Genomic DNA, 24,560 nt, shown 5'->3' on the forward strand with positions numbered 1-24,560 from the left:
GGTGCCTGCCACCACGCCCAGCTAATTTTTTGTATTTTTAGTATTGATGGGGTTTCACTATATTTGGCCAGACTGGTCTCAAGCTCCTGACCTAAGGCAATCCACCTGCCTTGGCCTCCCAAAGTGCTGGGATTACAGGCATGAGCCAATGCGCCCAGGCCTCAATCCAATTTCTAAGAAAGACTGTTGTATTACTAACATATCAGTCATGTCCAACATTCAGAATGTTAAGAAGAACTGGAGCCCTAAAACATCACAAAAACTAGGGCCCTGAAATTTTACTAATGATCTCAATGGTCCTATATTTATTTATAATTTATAATTTTTATTTTTTTAATTTTAATTTTTTTTAATTATTAAGGGTACATAACAGTAATATATATTTATGGGGTGCATGTGATGTTTTGACGTAGGAATACAATGTACAGAGATCAACTAAGGGTAATTGGGGTATCTATTGCCTCAAGCTTTTATTATTTCTTTGTGTTAGGAACATTGCAATTCCATTCTTTTGGTTATTTGAAAATATGCAATAAACTATTATTGATTATAGTTACCCTATTGTGCCACCAAATACGACATCTTACTTCCTCTATCCAATTGTAGTTTTGTACCCATTAGCCATCTCACTTTATCCCCCAATCCCTGCTATCTTTCTCTGCCTCTGACAAACATCATTCCACTCTGTATCTCCATGAGTTCAGTTTTTTTTCTTAAGCTCCCACATTTGAGTGCTAACATGCAATATTTCTCTTTCTGTGCCTGGCTTATTTCACTTGATATAATATCCTCCAGTTCAATCTATGTTGTTGCAAATGATAAGATTTCATTCTTTTATGGCTAAATAATATCCCATTATGTACATAAACCACATTTCTTTATTCATTCACTGGTTGATGGACACTTATGTTGCTTCCATATCTTGGCTATTGTGAACAGTGCTGCAATAAACATGGGAGTGCGGATATATCTTTGATATACTGATTTCATTCCTTTTGGATATATACTCTGTAGTGAGATTTCTGGATCACATGGTAGTTCTGTTTTTAGATTTTTGAGGAACTCCCATACTGTTCTCCATAGTGCCTACACTAATTTGCATTCCAACCAACAGTGTACAAGAGTTCCCCTTTTTCCATATCCTGGCCAACATTTGTGATTACCTGTTTTGGATAACAGCCATTTTAATTCGAGTGAGATAATATCTCATTGGAATTTTGATCTGCATTTCTTTGATGATTAATTATGTTGAGCATTCTTTCATATATCTGTTGGCCATTAGTATGCCTTGTTTTGAGAAATGGCTATTCAGCTCGTTTGTCCATTTTGTAATTAGATTATTTCATTTTTTGCTATTGAGTTGTTTGAGCTCCTTATAAATTCTGGTTATTAATCCCTTTTAAAATGGGTGGTTTGCAAATATTTTCTCTCATTTGGTGGGCTGTCTCTCCACTTTGTTGATTGTTTCATTTGCTGGGCAGAAACTTTTTAGCTTGATGTGATCCCGTTTCTCTATTTATGCTTTGGTTGCCTGTGCTTTTGGGGTATTACTCAAGAAATCTTTGCTCAGACCAATGTCCCAAAGAGTTTCTCCAATGATTTCTTCTAATAGTTTGAAGTTTTATATTTAAGTTCAAGGGTGCTGTTTTTATAATGAGCCTTTCCAATCTACTGGATGATTAAGTTATCTTACATACTGTCAAACTAACTCCTGAGAATTTTGTGCCAGAAACATATTCATCTACTCAATAGCACTTCACTCCTGTTTTGCTTGCTAACAGAAGCCTGATTTGGTTAGGATTTAGGCTGCAAAGTGCACATAGATCATGAACCTAGTTCTTGGGACTGAATCTTAATTGATCACTCTAAACTAATAACGGTGATTATATTCACTTTCATCAATTTGGGGTTGAAAGGTAGACCTATAACCTAGTCTGGCCAATGGGATGGAAATGGGAGTCTGTGCCTTCTGTGCATGTTGTAGAAATGTTTTCTTCACAGATAAAGGGGTACAAACATGATGAAGAAACATCCTCTACCCTAGGGGTCCCTGACTCCTGGGCCACAGATTTATACTGGTCTGTGGCCTGTTAAGAATCAGGCCACACAGCACAAGCAATGGGCAAGCAGGAAAAGCTTCATCTATGTTTACAGCCATTCCCCATAACTTGTATTATCTCCTGAGGTCGGCCTCCTGTCAGATCAGTAGTGTCATTAGATTCTTACAGGAGCATGAACCCTATTGTGAACTGTGCATGGGAGGGATCTAGGTTGTGTGCTCCTTATGAGAATCTAATGCCTGATGATCTGACGTGGAGCTGAGGCAGTGATGCTAGTACTGGGGAGCAGCTGCAAATACAGATTAACATTAGCAGAGAGATTTGACTGCACAGAGACCATAATAAATCAGTTGCTTGCAGACTCATAACAAAACCCCATCAGTGAGTGGCAAGTGACAATTAAGCTGCATCTGGTGGCAGGTGTTATAGTAGTGAGTTGATATACTTCAATTGTATAGTTGCATCTGGTGGCAGGCTTTAAGTCAGAATCTGACACTTGGTTTAGTCCATACGTGGCCCACTCATTATTTTATTTACCACTTCTGTTCATGCCTCTTTCCTGCACTGTGTACTTGTCTCAGTCACACTTTTGGTAAGCCCACAAGCTAACCCCAGCCAAAATGAGTAAAAACCAAATGTCACTGGAAGATTTCTTAGAAACGGGGGAAAGACCCAATGAGGGGACAATAAAAGACTCTATGCCAACAAAAGAAAGTTGTATTTAAAAGAAAATACCAAGAGTCCTACTTAAATTGCAGATTCACTGCAATAGGTGATTCACATTCTCCTATCCTGCTTTATATAATATGTGGCAACAGGCTATCCAATGAAGCCATGAAACCTTCAAAGCTGCTTCTTCACATGGCGATCAAGCACCCTGTATTAAAAGCAAGCCTCTGTAGTTTTTCTTTATATATATATATATGTATGTATTATTATTATTATACTTTAAGTTTCAGGGTACATGTGCACAATGTGCAGGTTTGTTACATATGTATCCATGTGCCATGTTGGTGTGCTGCACCCATTCACTCATCATTTACCATTAGGTATATCTCCTAATGCTGTCCCTCCCCCTCCCCACACCCCACAACAGTCCCCGGAGTGTGATGTTCCCCTTCCTGTGTCCATGAGTTCTCATTGTTCAATTCCCACCTATGAGTGAGAACATGTGGTGTTTGGTTTTTTGTCCTTGTGATAGTTTACTGAGAATGATGGTTTCCAGTTTCATCCATGTCCCTACAAAGGACATGAACTCATCATTTTTTATGGCTGCATAGTATTCCATGGTGTACATGTGCCACATTTTCTTAATCCAGTCTATTGTTGTTGGACATTTGGGTTGGTTCCAAGTCTTTGCTATTGTGAATACTGCCGCAATAAACATATGTGTGCATGTGTCTTTATAGCAGCATGATTTATAGTCCTTTGGGTATATACCCAGTAATGGGATGGCTGGGTCAAATGGTATTTCTAGTTCTAGATCCCTGAGGAATCGCCACAGTGATTTCCACAATGGTTGAACTAGTTTACAGTCCCACCAACAATATAAAAGTGTTCCTATTTCTCCACATCCTCTCCAGCACCTGTTGTTTCCTGACTTTTTAACGATGGCCATTCTAACTGGTGTGAGATGGTATCTCATTGTGGTTTTGATTTGCATTTCTCTGATGGCCAGTGATGATGAGCATTTTTTCATGTGTCTGTTGGCTGCATAAATGTCTTCTTTTGAGAAGTGTCTGTTCATGTCCTTCACCCACTTTTTGATGGGGTTATTTGTTTTTTTCTTGTAAATTTGTTTGAGTTCATTGTAGATTCTGGATATTAGCCCTTTGTCAGATGAGTAGGTTGCAAAAATTTTCTCCCATTTTGTAGGTTGCCTGTTCACTCTGATGGTAGTTTCTTTTGCTGTGCAGAAGCTCTTTAGTTTAATTAGATCCCATTTGTCAATTTTGGCTTTTGTTGCCATTGCTTTTGGTGTTTGAGACATGAAGTCCTTGCCCATGCCTATGTCCTGAATGGTATTGCCTAGGTTTTCTTCTAGGGTTTTTATGGTTTTAGGTCTAACATTTAAGTCTTTAATCCATCTTGAATTAATTTTTGTATAAGGTGTAAGGAAGGGATCCAGTTTCAGCTTTCTACATATGGCTAGCCAGTTTTCCCAGCACCATTTATTAAATAAGGAATCCTTTTCCCATTGCTTGTTTTTGTCAGGTTTGTCAAAGATCAGATAGTTGTACATACGCGGCATTATTTCTGAGGGCTCTGTTCTGTTCCATTGATCTATGTCTCTGTTGTGGTACCAGTACCATGCTGTTTTGGTTACTGTAGCCTTGTAGTATAGTTTGAAGTCAGGTAGCGTGATGCCTCCATCTTTGTTCTTTTGGCTTAGGATTGACTTGGCGATACCTCTGCAGTCTTTCAAAAGCAAAAAATGTGAACACAAAGAATAGAAGCAATTACTGAAGGCCACCACTTTATCAAATGTGTCTGTACTGAGAGCATCATTCTTAGTGGCTAACTGCATTGCTAAAGCTAAGACGTCTTTTACTACTGGTGAAGGTTGATCCTACCTGCTACTTAAAACATCCATTGTGAACTTTTAGGAGAGGCTGCAGTTTAAAAGGTGGCATAAGTTCCTTTTTCAGCTAGCACTATAACTAGATGAATTGATGAAATAGCAGAAGACATTGAGGCACAATTGTTAGAAAGGATTAATAAGTCACCATAGTACACAACCCAGATTGATGAGTCTACCAATGTTGACAACAAGGCAACAATTCTTGGTTTTGTGTGATATATTTTTCAGAAAGATGTGCATGAGAATATGTTATGGGCAATTTTTTGGCCAACCAACAACACCACAGCTGCAGAACTATTAAAGTCTTTGAATGATTACACATCAGGAAAATTGGTCATTTTGTGTAAGTATACATGGATGAAGTGGCTGCCATGACTGGACAGCTTTCTGGTTTCACCACTCAGGTCAACGAGGTCACTTCTGAATGTGAGTCCATGCACCGTGTCACCCATACAGAAGTTGTGGCTAGCTGAAAAATGCCATGTCACCTAAACTTAACAACTGAAAAATGTCACCTGAACTTAAAAACATTTTGCAGGATATGATTAAAATTATCAACCGCATTAAATGCCCTTAACTCACATCTGTTCACATAACTCTATGAGGAAACAGATGCAGAGCAAACACGTCTTCTCTTATATACAGAAATGAGAGGGCTTTCTAAAGGTAGATCACTGGCCAGAGTTTTTGAGTTATGAGAGCCACTCCAGAGATTTCTTATAGAAAAAAATCACCCCTGGCAGCATATTTCAGTGACGCAGAATGGATCGCAAAACTTGCTTACTTGTGTGACACATTCAACCTGGTCAAGGAACTTAATCTGTCACTCCCGGGGAGACCGACAACTGTGTTCAAGTCATCAGATAAAGTAATTGCATTCAAAGCTGAACTGCAATTATGGGGCGATGACTGAACATTGGGAATTCTGACATGTTTCAAATATTAGTAAAGATTTTAAAAGAGACTCAGCCAGGGTCGTCTTACTCATAGCTAGTGCGTGATCACCTCTCTCAGCTTTCAAAAGAGTTTGGGCATTACTTCCAAACTAGAAAGGAGCCCTTAACTGGGAAGGAATGGATCTGCAACTCATTTGAGAGTAAGCCAGATGAATGGACTTTGTCCATGCTAGAAGAGAATCAACTGCTTGAGATCACAAATGATGGTGGCCTCAAAAGTATGTTTGAGACAACTTCAAATCTCCATATGTTCTAGATTAAAGTCAAGGTGGAGATCATCTTGAGATTGCCACAAAAGCACTGAAAAGCCTGCTCCTGTTTCCAATATCCTATCTTTGTGAAGCAGAGTTTTCTGTAGTGACAGTAACCAAAACGAGATTATGGAGTAGACTGGACATAGGCAACATAATTCGGGTGTAACTATCTCCAGTTACCCCCAGATGGGACCGTCTAGTTCCATGAAAACAAGCTCAGGGCTCCCACAGGTTCTACATTATGATGAGTTGTATAATTATTTCATTATATATTACAATATAATAATAATAGAAATAAGGTTCACAATAAGTGTAATGCTCTTGAATCATCCCAAAACCATCCCCCACCCCTAGTCCGTGGAAAAATTGTCTTCTACCAAACTGATCCCTGGTGACAAAAAGGTTGGGGAGCGCTGCTCTCCCGTGCCTGGAAGACTGCTAACAATTGAGGTGCAAATCTGAGGAAGAAATTCAGCATTCTAAAAGTGACAGGAGGGAAAGATAGGGGAGCCTCTGTGTCCAGGTAACTTTGTTGTGGTTCTAAATTAATCCCTAAAATCATCTATCTCAAAGACTTCCTATGAGATAAAAAATATTCTTATTGTTTAAGTCATTAGTAGTAATTTAGATAACATAAAACCAAAACTCTCTTAACTGATACAGAGATTAAGACCAAATTCTCTAACCAACTTTCATGAAATGGTTTTCAGTCTCAAGAAGAAATAAAATCTATATTTAAATGTTACAGACTATACTCAAAGCTTATGTTGCTGTCAACAATTGTGATAGTTATTGGCATCATCTATTTGGGGTTTTGCAAACCCAAAAGCTTCTCATTCCCAGTCTAATTAATAACAGAAGGAGATAATGGAAATTATGACATGGGAAATGAATATAAATAAGCTTTTTCCAGAAGTAATGGAAAAATTACAGAACAGGTTTGCCAGAGTAAAAATTATAGACCAGGCTTGCCTCATCTTTTCATCATTTTGTGTTTGTCAGAAAAATTTAAAAATTAAAGGAGCAAAGAATCCCAAGGCAATTACAAAAAAACACCAAAACTGAAAACAATGGGCTTAAGGCTGTAGTTCTGGAAAATTTTGTGAAGATAAAATAGGCACTAAAGTAAAATAAACCAATGGATATGAGATATTAGTCCAAGAACCTGCTGTACTTTAAATGAAATGGGCATATAGTAAGTACTCAATTATTACTAGTTTTCTTATCATAAATACTGCTAAGAATGGAAAAGCAAACATCAACAAAGAAAAAACAATTAATATATCCATAATAATAAAAGAATGATAATGTGAGAATATCAATATAATATATTAAAACATCATATTTGAACACATGTATATTAAAAAATTATATCACTACTATAATCAAAAGTCTTATAAATTAATAGGTAAAAAGATAAAGAAAACAAAAGGAAAATGAGTACACAATATCAGGCATTTCACAGAAGGCATGCAAACATCCATAAACCAGAAACTATACTTATTTTCCGACCTTCAAATTTAACACTTACTTTTAGTCTCACATAAAGTTGAAATTATTTAATCTCTGAATACAATACTTAATATCATGAGATAAACAACAGCAAGCTTGATTATATTTTGATGTCTTCATAAATGTAGTAAAATAAGAAACAGTTATATTAAAAAAGGGGGGGAAGATGTAAAGAAACGAAAGCTTTAATTTTATTTAAGTGTAGGTTTTTGAAATGAAATATCTGAGTTAATGTTTATATGTGAAGTCCTCTTATTTTATGATGTTATTAAAAAAGCATTGGTAAACAGACTTAATATGTACCAATAAACATATCTCTTTCATTGTTGTTATAATAGAAGAGTTGTAAAAATCTTAAACAAAGTATAATTCTTACTTTTTCTCTAATTTATTTTTAAACAGTAGTAAATTTACTATGACCCAATGTTTGTTTTTAGTTACACTACACATTTTAACTCTTGATGAAAACAAAAGGCAACTATATGTTGTGATGATTAAGAAATATCTTCATGTTAACTGGTGTGAGATGGTATCTCACTGTGGTTTTGATTTGCATTTCTCTGATGGCCAGTGATGATGAGCATTTTTTCTTGTGTTTTTTGGCTGCATAGATGTCTTCTTTTTGAGAAGTGTCTGTTCATGTCCTTCGCCCACTTTTTGATGGGGTTGTTTGTTTTTTTCTTGTAAATTTGTTTGAGTTCATTGTAGATTCTGGATATTAGCCCTTTGTCAGATGAGTAGGTTGCAAAAATTTTTTCCCATTCTGTAGGCTGCCTGTTCACTCTGATGGTAGTTTCTTTTGCTGTGCAGAAGCTCTTTAGTTTAATTAGATCCCATTTGTCAATTTTGGCTTTTGTTGCCATTGCTTTTGGTGTTTTAGACATGAAGTCCTTGCCCATGCCTATGTCCTGAATGGTATTGCCTAGGTTTTCTTGTAGGATTTTAATGGTTTTAGGTCTAACATTTAAGTCGTTAATCCATCTTGAATTAATTTTTGTATAAGGTGTAAGGAAGGGATCCAGTTTCAGCTTTCTACATATGGGTAGCCAGTTTTCCCAGCACCATTTATTAAATAGGGAATCCTTTCCCCATTTCTTGTTTTTATCAGGTTTGTCAAAGATCAGATGGTTCTAGATATGTGGCATCATTTCTGAGGGCTCTGTTCTGTTCCATTGATCTATGTCTCTGTTGTGGTACCAGTACCATGCTGTTTTGGTTACTGTAGCCTTGTAGTATAGTTTGAAGTCAGGTAGCGTGTTGCCTCCAGCTTTGTTCTTTTGGCTTAGGATTGACTTGGCGATGCGAGCTCTTTTTTGGTTCCATATGAACTTTAAAGTAGTTTTTTCCAATTCTGTGAAGAAAGTCATTGGTAGCTTGATGGGGATGGCATTGAATCTATAAATTACCTTGGGCAGTATGGCCATTTTCATGATATTTATTCTTCCAACCCAAGAGCATGGAATGTTCTTCCATTTGTTTGTATCCTCTTTTATTTCATTGAGCAGTGGTTTGTAGTTCTCCTTGAAGAGGTCCTTCATGTCCCTTGTCAGTTGGATTCCTAGGTATTTGATTCTCTTTGAAGCAATTGTGAATGGGAGTTCACTCATGATTTGGCTCTCAGTTTGTCTGTGATTGGTGTACAAGAATGCTTGTGATTTTTGTATACTGATTTTGCATCCTGTAATGGCCATCATTAAAAAGTCAGGAAACAACAGGTGCTGGAGAGGATGTGGAGAAATAGGAACACTTTTACACTGTTGGTGGGACTGTAAACTAGTTCAACCATTGTGGAAGTCAGTGTGGTGATTCCTCAGGGATCTAGAACTAGAAATACCATTTGATCCAGCCATCCCATTACTGGGTATATACCCAAAGGACTATAAATCACGCTGCTATAAAGACACTGCACACGTATGTTTATTGCGGCACTATTCACAATAGCAAAGACTTGGAACCAACCCAAATGTCCAACGACGATAGACTGGATTAAGAAAATGTGGCACATATACACCGTGGAATACTATGAAGCCATGAAAAATGATGAGTTCATGTCCTTTGTAGGGACATGGATGAAACTGGAAACCATCATTCTCAGTAAACTATCACAAGGACAAAAAACCAAACACCACATGTTCTCACTCATAGGTGGGAATTGATCAATGAGAACTCATGGACACAGAAAGGGGAACATCACACTCTGGGGACTGTTGTTGGGTGGGGGGAGGGGCGAGGGACAGCATTAGGAGATATACCTAATGCTAAATGACGAGTTAATGGTTGCAGCACACCAACGTGGCAGATGGATACATATGTAACGAACCTGCACATTGTGCACATGTACCCTAAAACCTAAAGTATAATAATAAAAAAGAAAAAAAGAAAAAAAAAGAAATATCTTCATGTTATAAATATATTACAAACTATCTGTATTAAATTTTTTAATGATCAGAGAGACAATTAGATGTTAAGTTCCAATTCCATTATTATAGTAAAAATATTACCTGATTGACATTTTAGTTTTGAACATTTGAATATTCTAACGTTTACATTTTATTCTAAGAATAAAGCAATCACATATATTTTAAACATCAATTTAGATAAAATAAATGTAATAAAACTGAACTTTAATCGATATAGATGAAATCCTCTATCAGTTGCAATTTAGTGGAATCAAAACTCATTTCACAGTTCATCTTTGACATTTTGAAGGCTCTGTCTAATTAAATTTAACTGGATTTAATTTAATTTATTCTTACTGAACACCTTAAAAGCTCCTAGCATACTATACTACGCATTAGAGAAAAATAAGATCCCTGACTTAAAGGAAGTGATCTTAACACTGGAGGTTGGGATATGAGTCAGGGGACATCTAGAAGCAGCAAAGAACCATTTATATGTCTATGAGTAAGTGGAGGAGGGGCAGATGAAGAGAACTGGGTTAAAGGGTATAAAAATACAGTTACTTAGAAGGGATAAATTCAACATCTGATAAGCAAGGAGGGTGATATTGTTAAACAAAAATGTATTATGCTCAGGAGATAGGCACCCTAAATGCCCTGACTTGATCACTCTCAATTATATACTTATAACAAAATTGCACATGGGTCTGTGAAAAGAAAGTCTTGGAGCCCCAGAATTACTAAGCTAAAGGAAAAAGTCAAGCTGGCAACTTCTCAGGGTCAACCTCCCTCCCATTATATTCAAAGTTATCCTTCTGCTCACTGTGACAGATGCATATCTGATTGCCACCTTTGGAAAGGTTTATCAGAAACTCGAAAGAAATGCAGCCAATTGTCCCTCACCTACCAGTGACCTGGAAGCCCCCTCCCTACTTCAGGTTGTTCTCGCCTTTCTGGATGGAACCAATGTACTTCTTACATATATTGATTGATGTCTCATCTCTCCCTAAAATGTATAAAACCAAGGTGCGCCCTGAAACCCTGGGCAGATGTCATCAGGACCACCTGAGGCTGTGTCACGGGTGTGCATGTTTAACTTTGGCAAAATAAACTTTCTAAATTAACTGAGACCTGTCTCAAATTTTCAGGGTTCATATTCCCCATAAATTTATACAAAATTTTTTTAAGTTAAAAAACAAAACGTAAACTTTATACTCCAATCACACATAGATCAATACTAAACAGCAAATCACATTCTGTATCTTTTTTCACTGCATATATATGTTACAAGTTTTGATTCATGGTATTTTTGTTTTGATATGTGATATTTATGTATTTTTGTTTAATTGAAATAGTTTTGATTTTTTATTGTGACTCCTGTTTTGTGTCATGAATAATTTAGATGTGTTTCTTAAATTGAAAACTTTAGTTTCTTTTTCTAGTTGCCATTCATTTTGTTTTTTGTAGCAGTTGTATTGCATATAAAAAATATGCTCTATAAAACACCATTTTTAAAAATGCCCATGAATAAATGAGGTAAAAGATTTAGGGAACCAGGGTAAGACCATACCAGGAATGAATCTGTGAAGAATGTTGGATAATGAAGAGACAAGTAAAAGAATATGGAGCACTGACCACAGGGAATGGCGTACACAGAAGGTCAGGCAGCACCCATTATCAGAAATCTGGAGGCAGCAGAATTAAATAGCTTAAATTCCTTGTCCTTATCAAACATGACTTTGCCTTTACTCTTCCAAGATATCCCAATAGTCGCTTGATGCAGAACTTAAAATTAATTGGAATATGTTCTTGTTTGAAACAAATTAGTTGAGTTTTATCCAGGATCTGAAGATGAAATTGCTATTCAACTGCTTTATGAAATGAGATATTCTTTCTTTAGTTGGATCCATCATTTATCAATGCCTTCTGAATTTTCTCTAGATACCTGATAAAACCTCAGATGTACTGGGCAGTATGCATAAAATACTCATGGCTTCATTATCCTCAGTTTGAATAATACAGGTTGTGCTGATAACACAGGTTAGAAATATTTTGTATTTGGGAAATGGAAAAGTTAGGATTTGATGGTTTAGTGATTAATTTGCTCAAAATAACTTTACTGTAAATTAAGGAAATATACACACTGGCAGCAGGTTGATTTCACCACATTTCCTCCCTCCACCCTGTACTTTTTCAGATGTTTTGTTATTGACAGACTAGCTAGTAATTGATACAAGAAAATAAAGAATATTTTTGAGTTGGGATTTATTCCCATTAAGAATATAAATATCAACAATTAAGTTTATGCCATAAGCAATTAAATTATTGTCTATGAAAAAAGTTAAACTCTGAGATATTTGAAGTGATTTATTCTGAGCCAAATATAAATGACTGTGGCACAAGGCAAAGTCTCAAGAGGTCTTAAGAACATGTGCCCAAGGTGGTTGAACTACAGCTTGATGTTATACATTTTAAGGAGACATAAAACCTCAATCATTACATGTAAGATGTGCATTGGTTCTATCTGGAAAGGTGGGACAACTTGAAGAGGGGCCTTCTAGGTCATAGGTGGATTCAAAGACATTCTGAGTGGCAATTAGTTGAAAGAGTTAAGCTATTATCTAAAGACCCGGAATCAATAGAAGAGGGTTAATTAATATAAAGGATCTGCATTAATATAAAGGGTTGTGGCTACCAAGGTTCTTATTATGCAGATGAAGCCTCCAGGTAGCAGGCTTCAGACATAATAGATGGTAAATGTTTCATATCAGACTTAAAAAGGTGCCAGATTCTTAGCTAATTTTCTCTTGTATCAGGAAAAAGACCTGGAAAGGGAAGGCGATTTTCTATAGCATACTGATTTTCCCCACAAGAGACAGCTTTTCAGGGCCATTTCAAAATATGTCAAAGAAATATATTTTGGGGTAAAATACTTCAATATCTTCCAGGGCCTGCCATCTGTCATGTTGGTATTTTATGGCTACAAAGAGTGTTTTGTCAGTCTTAAGGTCTCTGTTTTAACATTAATGCTGGTCAGTTGTGCCTGAATACCAAAAGCAAGAGGGTATAATGAGGAATGTCTGATCCCCCTGGTAATTATGTCCTCAACTAGTTTTTCAGGTTAACTGTGTAATGTTCTTGGCTAAGAGGAGGGGTCTATTCAGTTGGCTGGGGGCTTAGAATTTTATTTTTTATTTACATTCTCTACATATGCTTATTATCTCTGGTTCCCCAACTTACACAGTTACAAAGAGAGGTAGAACCATTGCCTATTCCTATCTTACCAAGAAAATAAATGGTATTATTATAGCTTCCAAAATGATCACAAATAAGTATCATTTTGTTTTTTTAATAGGTACTGATATCCTATTACTTAAACTATTTTTTTATATAGGCACAAACTAAGAATTGAATCACTGTGTATTCCCTGCCCTTGTAATCTCACTCCTAGACCAAAGTAGTGAACCTATAATTATTTTTCCTGCGTTAGTATGTGACACCCTACTAGACACTTTCATTTTTATCCATTCAAAAATCTTCCATGGGCGGGGTGCAGTGGCTCACGCCTGTAATCTCAGCACTTTGGGAGGCCAAGGCGGGTGGATCACGAGGTCAGGAGATCAAGACGATCCTGGCTAACACGGTGAAACCCTGTCTCTACTAAAAATACAAAAAAAATTAGCCAGGTGTGGTGGTGGGCCCCTATAGTCCCAGCTACTCGGAAGGCTGAGTCATGAGAATGGCGTGAACCTGGGAGGCAGAGCTTGCAGTGAGCCGAGATCGCGCCACTGCACTCCAGCCTGGGCGACAGAGCGAGACTCCTTCCCAAAAAAAAAAAAAAAAAAAAAATCTTCCACGTACAGATTTTTGTGCTAAATGCTATTGTAAGTATAAGATTCAAAGTCCATAATTTCAAGTAGTGTCTCAAATGAGTACAAACTCCTTCAACTGTAAATTCAAGATCCTCTTGAGAAATGAGATCAGGAAGTTGGCAGCAAAGATTGAAAGATACCTGCTTCATGACAATTTTTAGAGTCCTGAAGTTTTCTTTTTCCTCCACTCCCAGTGACCTCTGGGCTCAGAGTGAGGACATAGCAATTTAGTGGAGAAAACTTGAAACTTTCCCTAGCCCATCAACTGGGAGGACCCACAAAAAGTATCCAGCTAAACTGTATGAAAAGGGAACCACCCTGGAGAACTTCCTGGAGAGATGAATTGACCATAAAAAGAGACTCAAGTGGTCACTGCCTGAAACCAGGGATCAAGGGTACGGTATTAAAAAGCCCTCTAGGAGGCAACACCAGCTCCAGGGAACTGCAGGAGGGGCAACATCCTGAGAAAACGAGCCTACATTTGGACATCCAATCACAGAAGGTCCCGTTACCATTTTGCCTTTAATTCCCAGCCTCCTTCATTTCCTGACTGGAAAGAGCCAGAAAACCAAGCTAGTGAGTAAAAGACTATGCAAAGTAAGAAAGGGGAATAGACCAATCTAAACTATTCTTCCCACTGCTGGATTCTATGGCACAATAAGGCACAAGCTGAGTATAAAGCATGAAAGTTTGAAAATTTGATATAAAGACAGGACTGGAATTTGTAAAACCAAAAAGAGTGAGGTTATTCATTAATACCTAGGATCTGATTGAGATGCTAGGATCCAGGTATCATGGAAGAGTAATACTACACCACTTGTTTGAAAACTTTGGTGAAAAAAAAAATTACTATTTTATAATTTTACCCTCACTGGGCCCTGCTTGTTGAATATATTAATATATTTTTATCAGTTTTTTCCACATAATTCCAAAAGTATTTCAAAGAAAACTATTAACAAACTAGAAAGTTCTTTCAATAATTATTGAGAATCTTCAACTTAATAATTTGCTTTTATAATTTTTCTAAATTTAATTATAGCAAAAATAGATTTTAGTAAAATGTTTTATTGCAGATAGTAATATATGTTAAACATAGAAGTATATAAATATGAAATATAGAAGTGCATGTTTGTGTGTGTGTGTGTGTGCGTGTGTGTGTGTGTGTGTGTGTGTGTGTTTTGGCACAGACCATACTATATTTATGCTGAGATGTCTCTAAGAAATTTGAATTTATTATTATAATTTTAAAAGTTATAAAACTAATTGGAAAAAATAAAATTAATGAAAGATTTTAAAGCTACTTAGAGGCATTAAGTTGGTGATATTGTAAATAAATGTGTAATTTTTTATCTCTTTCCTCATATAATCAACTCTAATGAAAAAGCTTTCAGCTTCAATGTGTAAATCTATGTTGAGAAAAGCAAAACAAAAATTGTTTCACTGTACATTTATACTGCACTCATTTTTCGTCCAGTGTGTAGTAAAGAGTTAGAAAAGCAGATACTTGGAGCTTTAACAATTTTTATTCAGAACTATACATTATCTCATGAGAAATAAATTTGATCCTTGGATTAGCTGTTTTTCACCTTATGTTTGTTATACTCAAATGATGCCCATTAGTTTACCAAACTGTTGGAGGGTGAAATTGAAGAGTGAAAATGTTATAACTTTTTTCTTCTTCTTAGGTTCGGTTCTCTGTTACAACGCAATAAAAAGCAAACAATGGTTTTTTAAAAAGCCAAAAAAAAGGAGAAAGAAAAATATAGCCCTTCATGTGTGCAAAACTACAAAACTCTCCCAGACACAAATCTTTGGAAATAGTAATTTTATTTGAAAAAGGCCCACTAAGTAAATACACAAAAAGGCAAATTTTTAAAATAGGGAAAGAGCAGCATGTTTCATAACACCAGCTAAACTCATAATTTCTACAGTGGACAGGGTTAGCAAGGATACTTTAAATTTTTAGCAATGTGAAATAAATTTATCAATAATCATATACTCGTCCTTCTGCAAACTTAAACAACAACAAAAACCACAGAGTTGCTGCAAGTTAAAATTGTCTGCCTTGATTTCTATCTTTTCCTCTTTTCAAAATATTTTATTAAAGTAGAAAAAATACTGGATTTAGAGCTTAACTGCCTGCCAGCCAGCTAGCAATACAAATCCATCACTGGAGTACTGGTAGTCTCTGACATGCTGTATCAGTACCACTGATAAAATTTTAATGATGTTAAGCAGGCATTAGGTACTAGTAGAAGGGAATGTACTGGAAGGTACAATATCTCAGATGTTTGAGATATTGTAGAATGAGTATTTATAAGGACCATGGCATAGGATGATTGCTGCTGGGAGCTCTCAGTGCACTAAAGGAATACAATAAAAGGAAGAGGAAAATTAATCACCCATTTAAGATGAATGATCTAATCCAAGGGTTCTTTGGCAGCATATAAAGAAAATCTCATTTTCAACAGTTACAGGGCAGAAAAATCTGAGAATCTGACTTGGTATATAAATAGGCAGGTAGGTAGATAGATAATTGGTAGGTAGGTAGGTAGACAGATACATAGATGATAGAGAGATAGATATGCACATAGATAGAAATATATTCATATTTATGTTCTCTGGAGCTCTGCTGTAGCAGTCTCAACCTCAGCAAGTATTTTTTTAATCATTATTTTGTGCTAAGGTAGGGCCCTGATGGAGAAGAAGTGGAGCTCTAAATTTTTTTTTTTTTTTTTTTTTTTTTTTTTTTTTTTTTTTTTTTTTGAGACAGAGTCTCGCTCTGTCACCCAGGCTGGAGTGCAGTGGCACGATCTCAGCTCACTGCAAGCTCCGCCTCCTGGGTTCACGCCATTCTCCTGCCTCAGCCTCTCCAAGTAGCTGGGACTACAGGTGCCCGCCACCACGCCCGGCTAATTTTTTGTATTTTTAGTAGAGACGAGGTTTCACCGTGGTCTCGATCTCCTGACCTCGTGATCCACCCACCTTGGCCTCCCAAAGTGCTGGGATTACAAGTGTGAGCCACCGCACCCAGCCGTGGAGCTCTAAAATTTGAGATAGTGACATTAAAGCCTTGATACATAAAACATCATCATGGTCACCTGTTACAGAGAATAAATAGGCAGAATTCCTAAAAAGTAGAGTATTGGTTCAGGTCTGTTTCCCAGTGGCTTCACTGGGTCCATAATCCTACCCCACGGGCAATATCCATGGTCCCTAAAAGCATAATTTAAATGGATACTTGGCAGTGGGTAGAGTTTCCACATTGGTTTCTTGGCCTGTGCAGTAAGAGCTATCACAGTAGATTAAGTGGAAGCCTCTGAAACTTCTCTCTACCCTTTTCCCCACTCTGGCCAAGAAAGCAAATTGAAAACAATATCACATCTCAGGTGGAATGCCAGAAATTAGTACTGCTCCTACAGACCTAAAGCAGAAGGCAGGTCTGGTGATTCCCATCATATCCCCATTTAATACATGAGTTTGAACATTAAAAAAAAATGGATCTTTGAAGCCTGGATTCAACTACTAGAAATTCAATCAAGAAACAGCCCTAATTATAGCTGTTGTGCTAAACATGGCATATTTGCGAGAGCAGACTAAAATAGCATTAGGTCCATTATATGTGGTCACTGACATGGCAAATGCATTGTTTTCCATCCCTAACAAGAAGACAATCAGAAACATCATTCATTCATGTGAGATGAATAATATACTTTTATAGGCTTGTTTATTTTTATCCTTGTCATTCTTTCTGGGTATGATCCATGCTTATTTCTCTTGAATGTGATATTAGTTCTGGATTTTTCTGATTGTACCCCATAACGCTAAATAATTTGGTTTTAATTGGTTATTTGACTCTTTTCTACTCTGGACATCTTGATCACCCTAAACTGAGAACTGACTATCATCCACAATTCTAGTCAATTCAGACCTCTATCCCATGTGGAGTATCTGGAGATTCAGAAAGATATGGAAGTTTTAATTTTTGACCAGCTAATAGTCTTGAAATATTATATAGATGCAAAAGATTTTCCTCAATGAAGAATTTCTTTTTTTTTTTTTTTTTTTTGAGACCAAGTTTTGCTCTTGTGGCCCAGGCTAGAGTGCAGTGGCGCACTCTCGGCTCACTGCAATCTCTAAAGCAATGGCAAAAAAAGCCAAAATTGATGAATGGGATCTAATTAAACTAAAGAGTTTCTGCACAGCAAAAGAAAATACCATCAGAGTGAACAGGCAACCTACAAAATGGGAGAATATTTTTGCAACCTACTCATCTGACAAAGGGCTAATATCCAGAATCTACAATGAACTGAAACAAATTTACAAGAAAAAAAAAACCCCATCAAAAAGTAGGCGAAGGACATGAACAGACACTTCTCAAAAGAAGACATTTATGCAGCCAAAAGACACATGCAAAAATGCTCACCATCACTCGCCATCAGAGAAATGCAAATCAAAACCACAATGAGATTCCATCTCACACCAGTTAGAATGGTGATCATTAAAAAGTCAGGAAACAACAGGTGCTGGAGAGGATGTGGAGAAATAGGAACATTTTTACACTGTTGGTGGGACTGTAAACTAGTTCAACCATTGTGGAAGTCAGTGTGGCGATTCCTCAAGGATCTAGAACTAGAAACACCATTTGACCCAGCCATCCCATTACTGGGGATATACCCAAAGGACTATAAATCATGCTGCTATAAAGACACATGCACACGTATGTTTATTGCGGCACTATTCACAATAGCAAAGACTTGGAACCAACCCAAATGTCCAACAACGATAGACTGGATTAAGAAAATGTGGCACACGTACACCGTGGAATACTATGCAGCCATAAAAAATGATGAGTTCAGGTCTTTGTAGGGACGTGGATGAAACTGGAAACCATCATTCTCAGTAAACTATCGCAAGGACAAAAAACCAAACACTGCATGTTCTCACTCATAGGTGGGAACTGAACAATGAGAACACATGGACACAGGAAGGGGAACATCACACTCTCGGGACTGTTGTTGGGTGCAGGGAGTGGGGAGATACAGCATTAGGAGATATACCTAATGGTAAATGATGAGTTGATAGGTGCAGCACACCAACATGGCACATGGATACATATGTAACAAACCTGCACATTGTGCACATGTACCCTAAAACTTAAAGTATAATAATAATAAAATAAAATAATAAATAAAATAAATAAATAATTTCTGATTGTAATGAAATTAACTACTTTACTATCTTAGCATTGCTCTTGAGACAAACATAATAAACACACATTCTTGACTTGATTTAAAGGTCTTTCATAATCAATTAGTCTTCCTATCTCTCCCTCCTCAAATCACCTATTCCCTCTCACTTATCTGAAACGACTATTAACCTTCTTTCAGGGATCCAGCCACATCAACCTTGTCTGTTATCAAATACACCACACAAACCCTGACAGTGGTCAGGATGCTGTTGAAGGCATCCTTTATCAAAAATGTTTAATCAAATGTCAGTATTAATAATATTTACATTTTAAAGGTTATATTATCTTAAATATTTCAGGACTCTAAATATATTGGATCTTAATGTCTGGAAGAGATAAAGTTTTACAAAAGCCCATTACCTTGTTTCTTGTGGAAAAAGCAAATACTCATCTCTTACCATTGAGTCATATGAAGGTAGGTACATCTCAGCAAGTGTAGAGTTTTTGAATTCTTCACTCCAAATGAAGCTGTGGAAATTCTGAGGTATGAATGAGACTGGTGAATCACTTCCTTCAATCAGATTTTTATACACGTTTGTTTGAGGTCGAGCTAGGCCTTTCAGTATCACATAAAATCCATCATTTGCAACCACTGAAAAAAACAAAGCCAAAAAATATGTACTGTATGCTCAGGCTCCTTGATATAGGTATGACTAATACATATATTACACTTACGGTACTTTCAACATATTTCTTTCAGTGTATACTGTAACAGTGAATTTAATGAATAGGCATTTTCAAATAGTTTACTCAAGTAACAAGAATAACAAAGGCATGTTTATACATTTGGAGTATTCTTTTCAGACAATTACATATAGTAGCTATCCTCTCACAGAACTGATGGGTTCTAGCAGAAGAAAACATGGTTACATATAATTATTAATAGATTTGAGACATTATGAGAAAAATGGGACCAGAAAAGCCCTTGAATGTTTTTTAATGTTTATGACCCTCCCATACACAAAATGCCATTTTTCCTATTTTATATAAATAACAATATATATCTACCCTTAATTTTCATTTATCTTTGCTCTGGAAATGATGACAATCACTTATAGAACTTAATAATGGAGACAGTTTGGAGAGGGTGGCTGATTATTACTAGAGTTTTTCCCATATCTGTCCTACTCCATAACATAAATCTCTAAAAACTGTCATCCAACCCCAATTCCTAAAGTTAAACTGTGTGCCTGTAGGTCTGAAAGACATACTCATTTGTGAATATTTCTAATGCAACTTAAATTAATTCCAGTTCTTCTGAAGCCTTTGAAGAATAAGGGGGTAAGAATGGGATGGTGTCTTTCTCCATTTCTTATTTACATTACTTCATAAGATTGAAGCAAATTACTCAAGTGCTGTCAGGAGATATTTTCTTACACTTTGCTTATGAACTTGAAAGAAATAGAAACTTTACAAATCGCATTTTCAGGGCCAATCATTTTTTTAAATGTCCTAAAAGTCATCAAATGCTTGCCATGTCTGCTTTTTTTCTGAGTGCTTATTAGTGTGACTTTCTTAGTCACAATTCATACACAGTGACCATGGGAGAGTGATTTTCATGCTTCTTTAAAGCAAAGGTTGTTCTTGCTTGGATGTCTGAGCTTAAACTAGACCTCCTTCTAGGCAACACAATACAAGCATATCTTGTTTTACTGTGCTTTGCTTTTCAGTGCTTCACAGATATGGCATTTTTTACACATCAAAGATTTGTGCAACTTTGCATCTAGCAAGTCTATCAGCACCATTTTTCCAATAGCATGTGCTCACTTTGTGTTTCTGTGTCACATTTTGATAATTCTCACAATATTTCAAACTTTTTCATTATTATTATATCTGTTGTGATCTGTGATCAGTGATGGTTGATGTTACCATTGATGTAATTGTTTTGGACACCACAAACTATGCACATAAAAGATAATGAACTTAATTGGTAAATGTTGTGTGTGTTTGGACTGCCCTATTCAATGGCTGTTTCCCCATCTCTCTCCCTGTCCTCAGGCCTTTCTACTCCCCGAAACACAACAACGGTAAAATTAGGCCAACTAATAGCTCTAAAATGTCCTCTAGGTGTTCAAGTCAAAGGAAGAGTCATGCGTCTCTTACTTTGAATCAACAGCTAGAAATTATTAAGCTCAGTAAGGAAGGCTCGTTGAAAGATGAAATATGCTGAATACTACGCCTTTTACACCAAATAGTAAGCCAAGCTGTGAATGCAAAGGAACGGTTCTTGTAGAAATTTAAAAGTGCTACTCCAGCGAACACACTAAGGAAGCAAAACAGCCTCATTGCTGTACTGAGAAAATTTTAGTGGTCTGGATAGATGAAACCAGCCACAACATTCTCTTAAACGAAACCTAATCCAGAGCAAGGCCCTATTTCCGTTCAATTTCATCAAAGTTAAGAGAGGGTGAGGAAGCTCCAGACAAAAAGCTGAGAGCTAGCAGAGTTTGGTTCATGAGGTTTAAAGGTAGAAGACCTATCTATAACACAGAAGTGCAAGGTGAAACAGCAAGTGCTGATGTAGTAGTTGCGTCAAGTTATCCAGAAGGCTAGCTGAGGTCATTGATAAAGGTGGTTACACTAAACAGATTTTCAATGTAGATGAAACAGCATTCTATTGTAAGAAGATGCCATCTAGCACTTTTATAGCTAAAAGAGAGAAGAAGTCAATTCCTGGCTTCAAAGTTTCAAAGGAGAGGTTGATGACGACATACAGCTGGTGATGGTGACATGCAGGTCAGCTGACTGTGACATGCAGCTGGTGACATTAAGTTGAAGCCACTACTCCTTTACCATCCCCAAAATTCTAGGGCCCTTAACAATTATGTAAAATCTACTCTGCCTGTGCTCTATAAATGGAACAACCAAGCCTAGATGACAACACATCTTTTTATAGCATCCTATAATGAATATTTGAAGCCCACTGTTGAGATCAACTACTCAGAAAAAAGACTTCTTTCAAAATACTACTGCTCATTGACAATGCATCTGGTCACCCAAGAACTCTGATGGAATTGTGTAAGTAGATGAATATTTTTTTCCTGCCTGCTAACACAACATTCATTCTGCAACCTATCAATCAAGAGGTAATTTCAACTTTTAAGTTTTATTATTTAAGAAATACATTTCATAAGTCTATAGCTACCATAGATGTAGTTATTTTGTTGAATCTGGTCAAAGTAAACTGAAACTTCTGGAAAAGATTCATTATTCTATATGCCATTAAGAACATTTGTGATTCATGAGAGAAGGTCAAAATATCAACACTAACAGGAGTTTGGAAAAGTTGATTCCAACCCTCAAGGATGACTTTGAGGGGTTCAAGGCTTTGGTGGAGGAGGAAACTGCAGATGTGGTGGAAACAGCAAGATAACTAGAATTAAAAGTGGAGCTTACTGACAGATGTGACTGAATTGCTGCAATCTCATGGTAAAACTTAAACCAAATAAAGAGTTGCTTCTTATGGATGAACAAAGAAAGCACTTTCTTTAGATGAAATCTACTTCTGATGAGTAGGTTGTGAACACTGAATTTTAAAAAAGATTTCGAATGTAACATAAACTTAGTTGATAAAGCAGTTGGCAGGGTTTGAGAGAACTGACTCAAATTTTGAAATGTTTTGTGGGTAAAATGCTATCAAACAGCATTACATCCTACGGATAAGTCTTTTGTAAAAGGAAGAGTCAACTGATGCAGAAAACTTCATTGCCATCTTCTTAAGAAATTGCCACAGCCAAACTGGGCATGGTGTTGTGTGCCTGAAGTCCCAGCTACTTGGGAGACTGAGGTGGGAAAATCACTGGAGCCCAGGAGTTCAAGTTCAGCCTTGGCAAAAACAACAAGACTCTATCTCTAAAAGCAGAGAGAGAGAGGGAATTTGCTGCAACCACCCATATCTTCAGCAACCTCCAGCCTCAATAGCCAGCAGCCATCAACATTGAGGCAAGACCCTCCACTAGAAAAAGATTAGGATTCACTGAAGGTTCACAGAGTCATTAGTATTTTTTAGCAATTAAGTATCTTAAATTGAGGTATATATATTTTTAAACATAATGCAATCACATGCTTAATAGACTACATGATAATGCAAACATAACTTTTATATGCACTGGGAAACCAAAATATGTGTGTAACTCACGTTATCGTGATATTCATTTTGTTGCAGTGCTTTGGAACTAAACCTGAAATTTCTCTGAGGAATGCCTGTATAATAAATGGATCAAATGCTAGTCTAGGAGGCAGGAGAATGACAGATTTTTAGTCCCAGTGCTACGTTCATTGTGTAATTATGGGAAAATCATATATCCTAGGATCAACGTCCAGATCAAAGATTGTCATGCTAAGTTATCGACATGTATTTTAAATGTATTATTTTGTCAATTATTCACTGAATGTAATAATTTTATGTTGTTGTAGTTACTATTAAAGGGTTTAAATGAATTTAAAACTAATATACATAACCAAATTTTACCAATGCAAAGATTATCTTAAAAGTTTTGGCCAATTTAAATTAGTGAAATTTTAAAGATGTAGATGAAAAAGACTGTATCTAATAATAATAATTAAATTAGTTAAGAATAATGTTAAAAACCTCATATTACATACTATTACTTCGGAAAAACTGTGTTTAATTTAAAAAGCATAAATATTCAAATATCTCACATGAATTTCTTTTTTAGTTTCTTCATCATGGTTCAGATTATTTCTTTCATCATCCAACACATTTCTCTGAAACCATTAACTTTACTCAAGTTGGTTTGGGATACAGTATATTTGCATTCTAATGTAAAGAAGTCCCTGAAATTGGATCGCAAGCTACAAGTACTGTAATCATTTGCACAACATTGACAAGTATTTACATAATGTTTTTTAGCTATTTTTTAATTTTGTAAAATGCTTAATTTATTGCTAAAAATGCTTTTACAAAATTAAACTTACTGAAAAGGCACAAGAAAAAATAAGAATCACCCATACTTATACAAATCAGAATTTTTGAATAAGTGCATTTATTTGGAAACAGAAGAGGGAGACTGCAATAACCAAAAGTTTAAAAACTGAAAGAATCAAATATTGGCATAGATGAGAAACATCTAGAATTCTCACACATTGTTACTGGGAGTATAAATTATACAATTGCTCTGTAAAAATATCTGGCAGTTTTTTATAAAATGAAACATACATCTAACCTATGTCTCAGTAATTCAGTTCTTAGGTATTTGCTCAGGAGGAATGAAAGCAGATGTCCAAAAAGGACTTGTACAAGGATGTTACTAGCAGCTTTATCATAATAGCTGAACTCTATAAAAATCTCAGGTGTCCATCTGGAAGAAAATGTGTAAAGAAGCTCTTGTATGTACATGCAATGGAATACTACTCAGCTATGAAAAGGAATGAACTATTGATTCATACAACATGGATAAATCTCAGAAGCATTATGTTGATTGGAATAAAGTTTTCACAAAAGGGCACATGCTGTCTGACTTCATTATAAAGTTTTAAATGATTCATGTGAATCTAATTCATAGTAAGAATATAAAAAAAGAAATAGAGAGCCATTGCCCCTATGGGACAGACAAGAGACTGACTGGGAAGAAATATAAAGAGAACTTTTAGGGTGATGGTAAAGTTCTATATCTTGCTAGGGATCTGGGATACAGTATTTGTGTAAACTCATC

At 36.2% G+C, this 24,560-nt stretch overlaps 1 protein-coding gene across 1 annotated transcript in view; it reads right to left on the reverse strand.

The window, feature by feature from the left end:
• Positions 1 to 24,560, reverse strand: part of CNBD1 (cyclic nucleotide binding domain containing 1) — a 511,334-nt gene that overhangs the window by 121,066 nt on the left and 365,708 nt on the right. The window contains exon 6 of the mRNA XM_003268271.3: positions 19,284 to 19,477. Within this exon, the coding sequence (XP_003268319.1) occupies positions 19,284 to 19,477 (194 nt within the window). The remainder of the gene's footprint in view (positions 1 to 19,283; positions 19,478 to 24,560) is intronic.

The sequence above is a fragment of the Nomascus leucogenys genome, chromosome 16, assembly GCF_006542625.1.
Source record: "Nomascus leucogenys isolate Asia chromosome 16, Asia_NLE_v1, whole genome shotgun sequence".
Lineage (NCBI taxonomy): Eukaryota > Metazoa > Chordata > Mammalia > Primates > Hylobatidae > Nomascus > Nomascus leucogenys.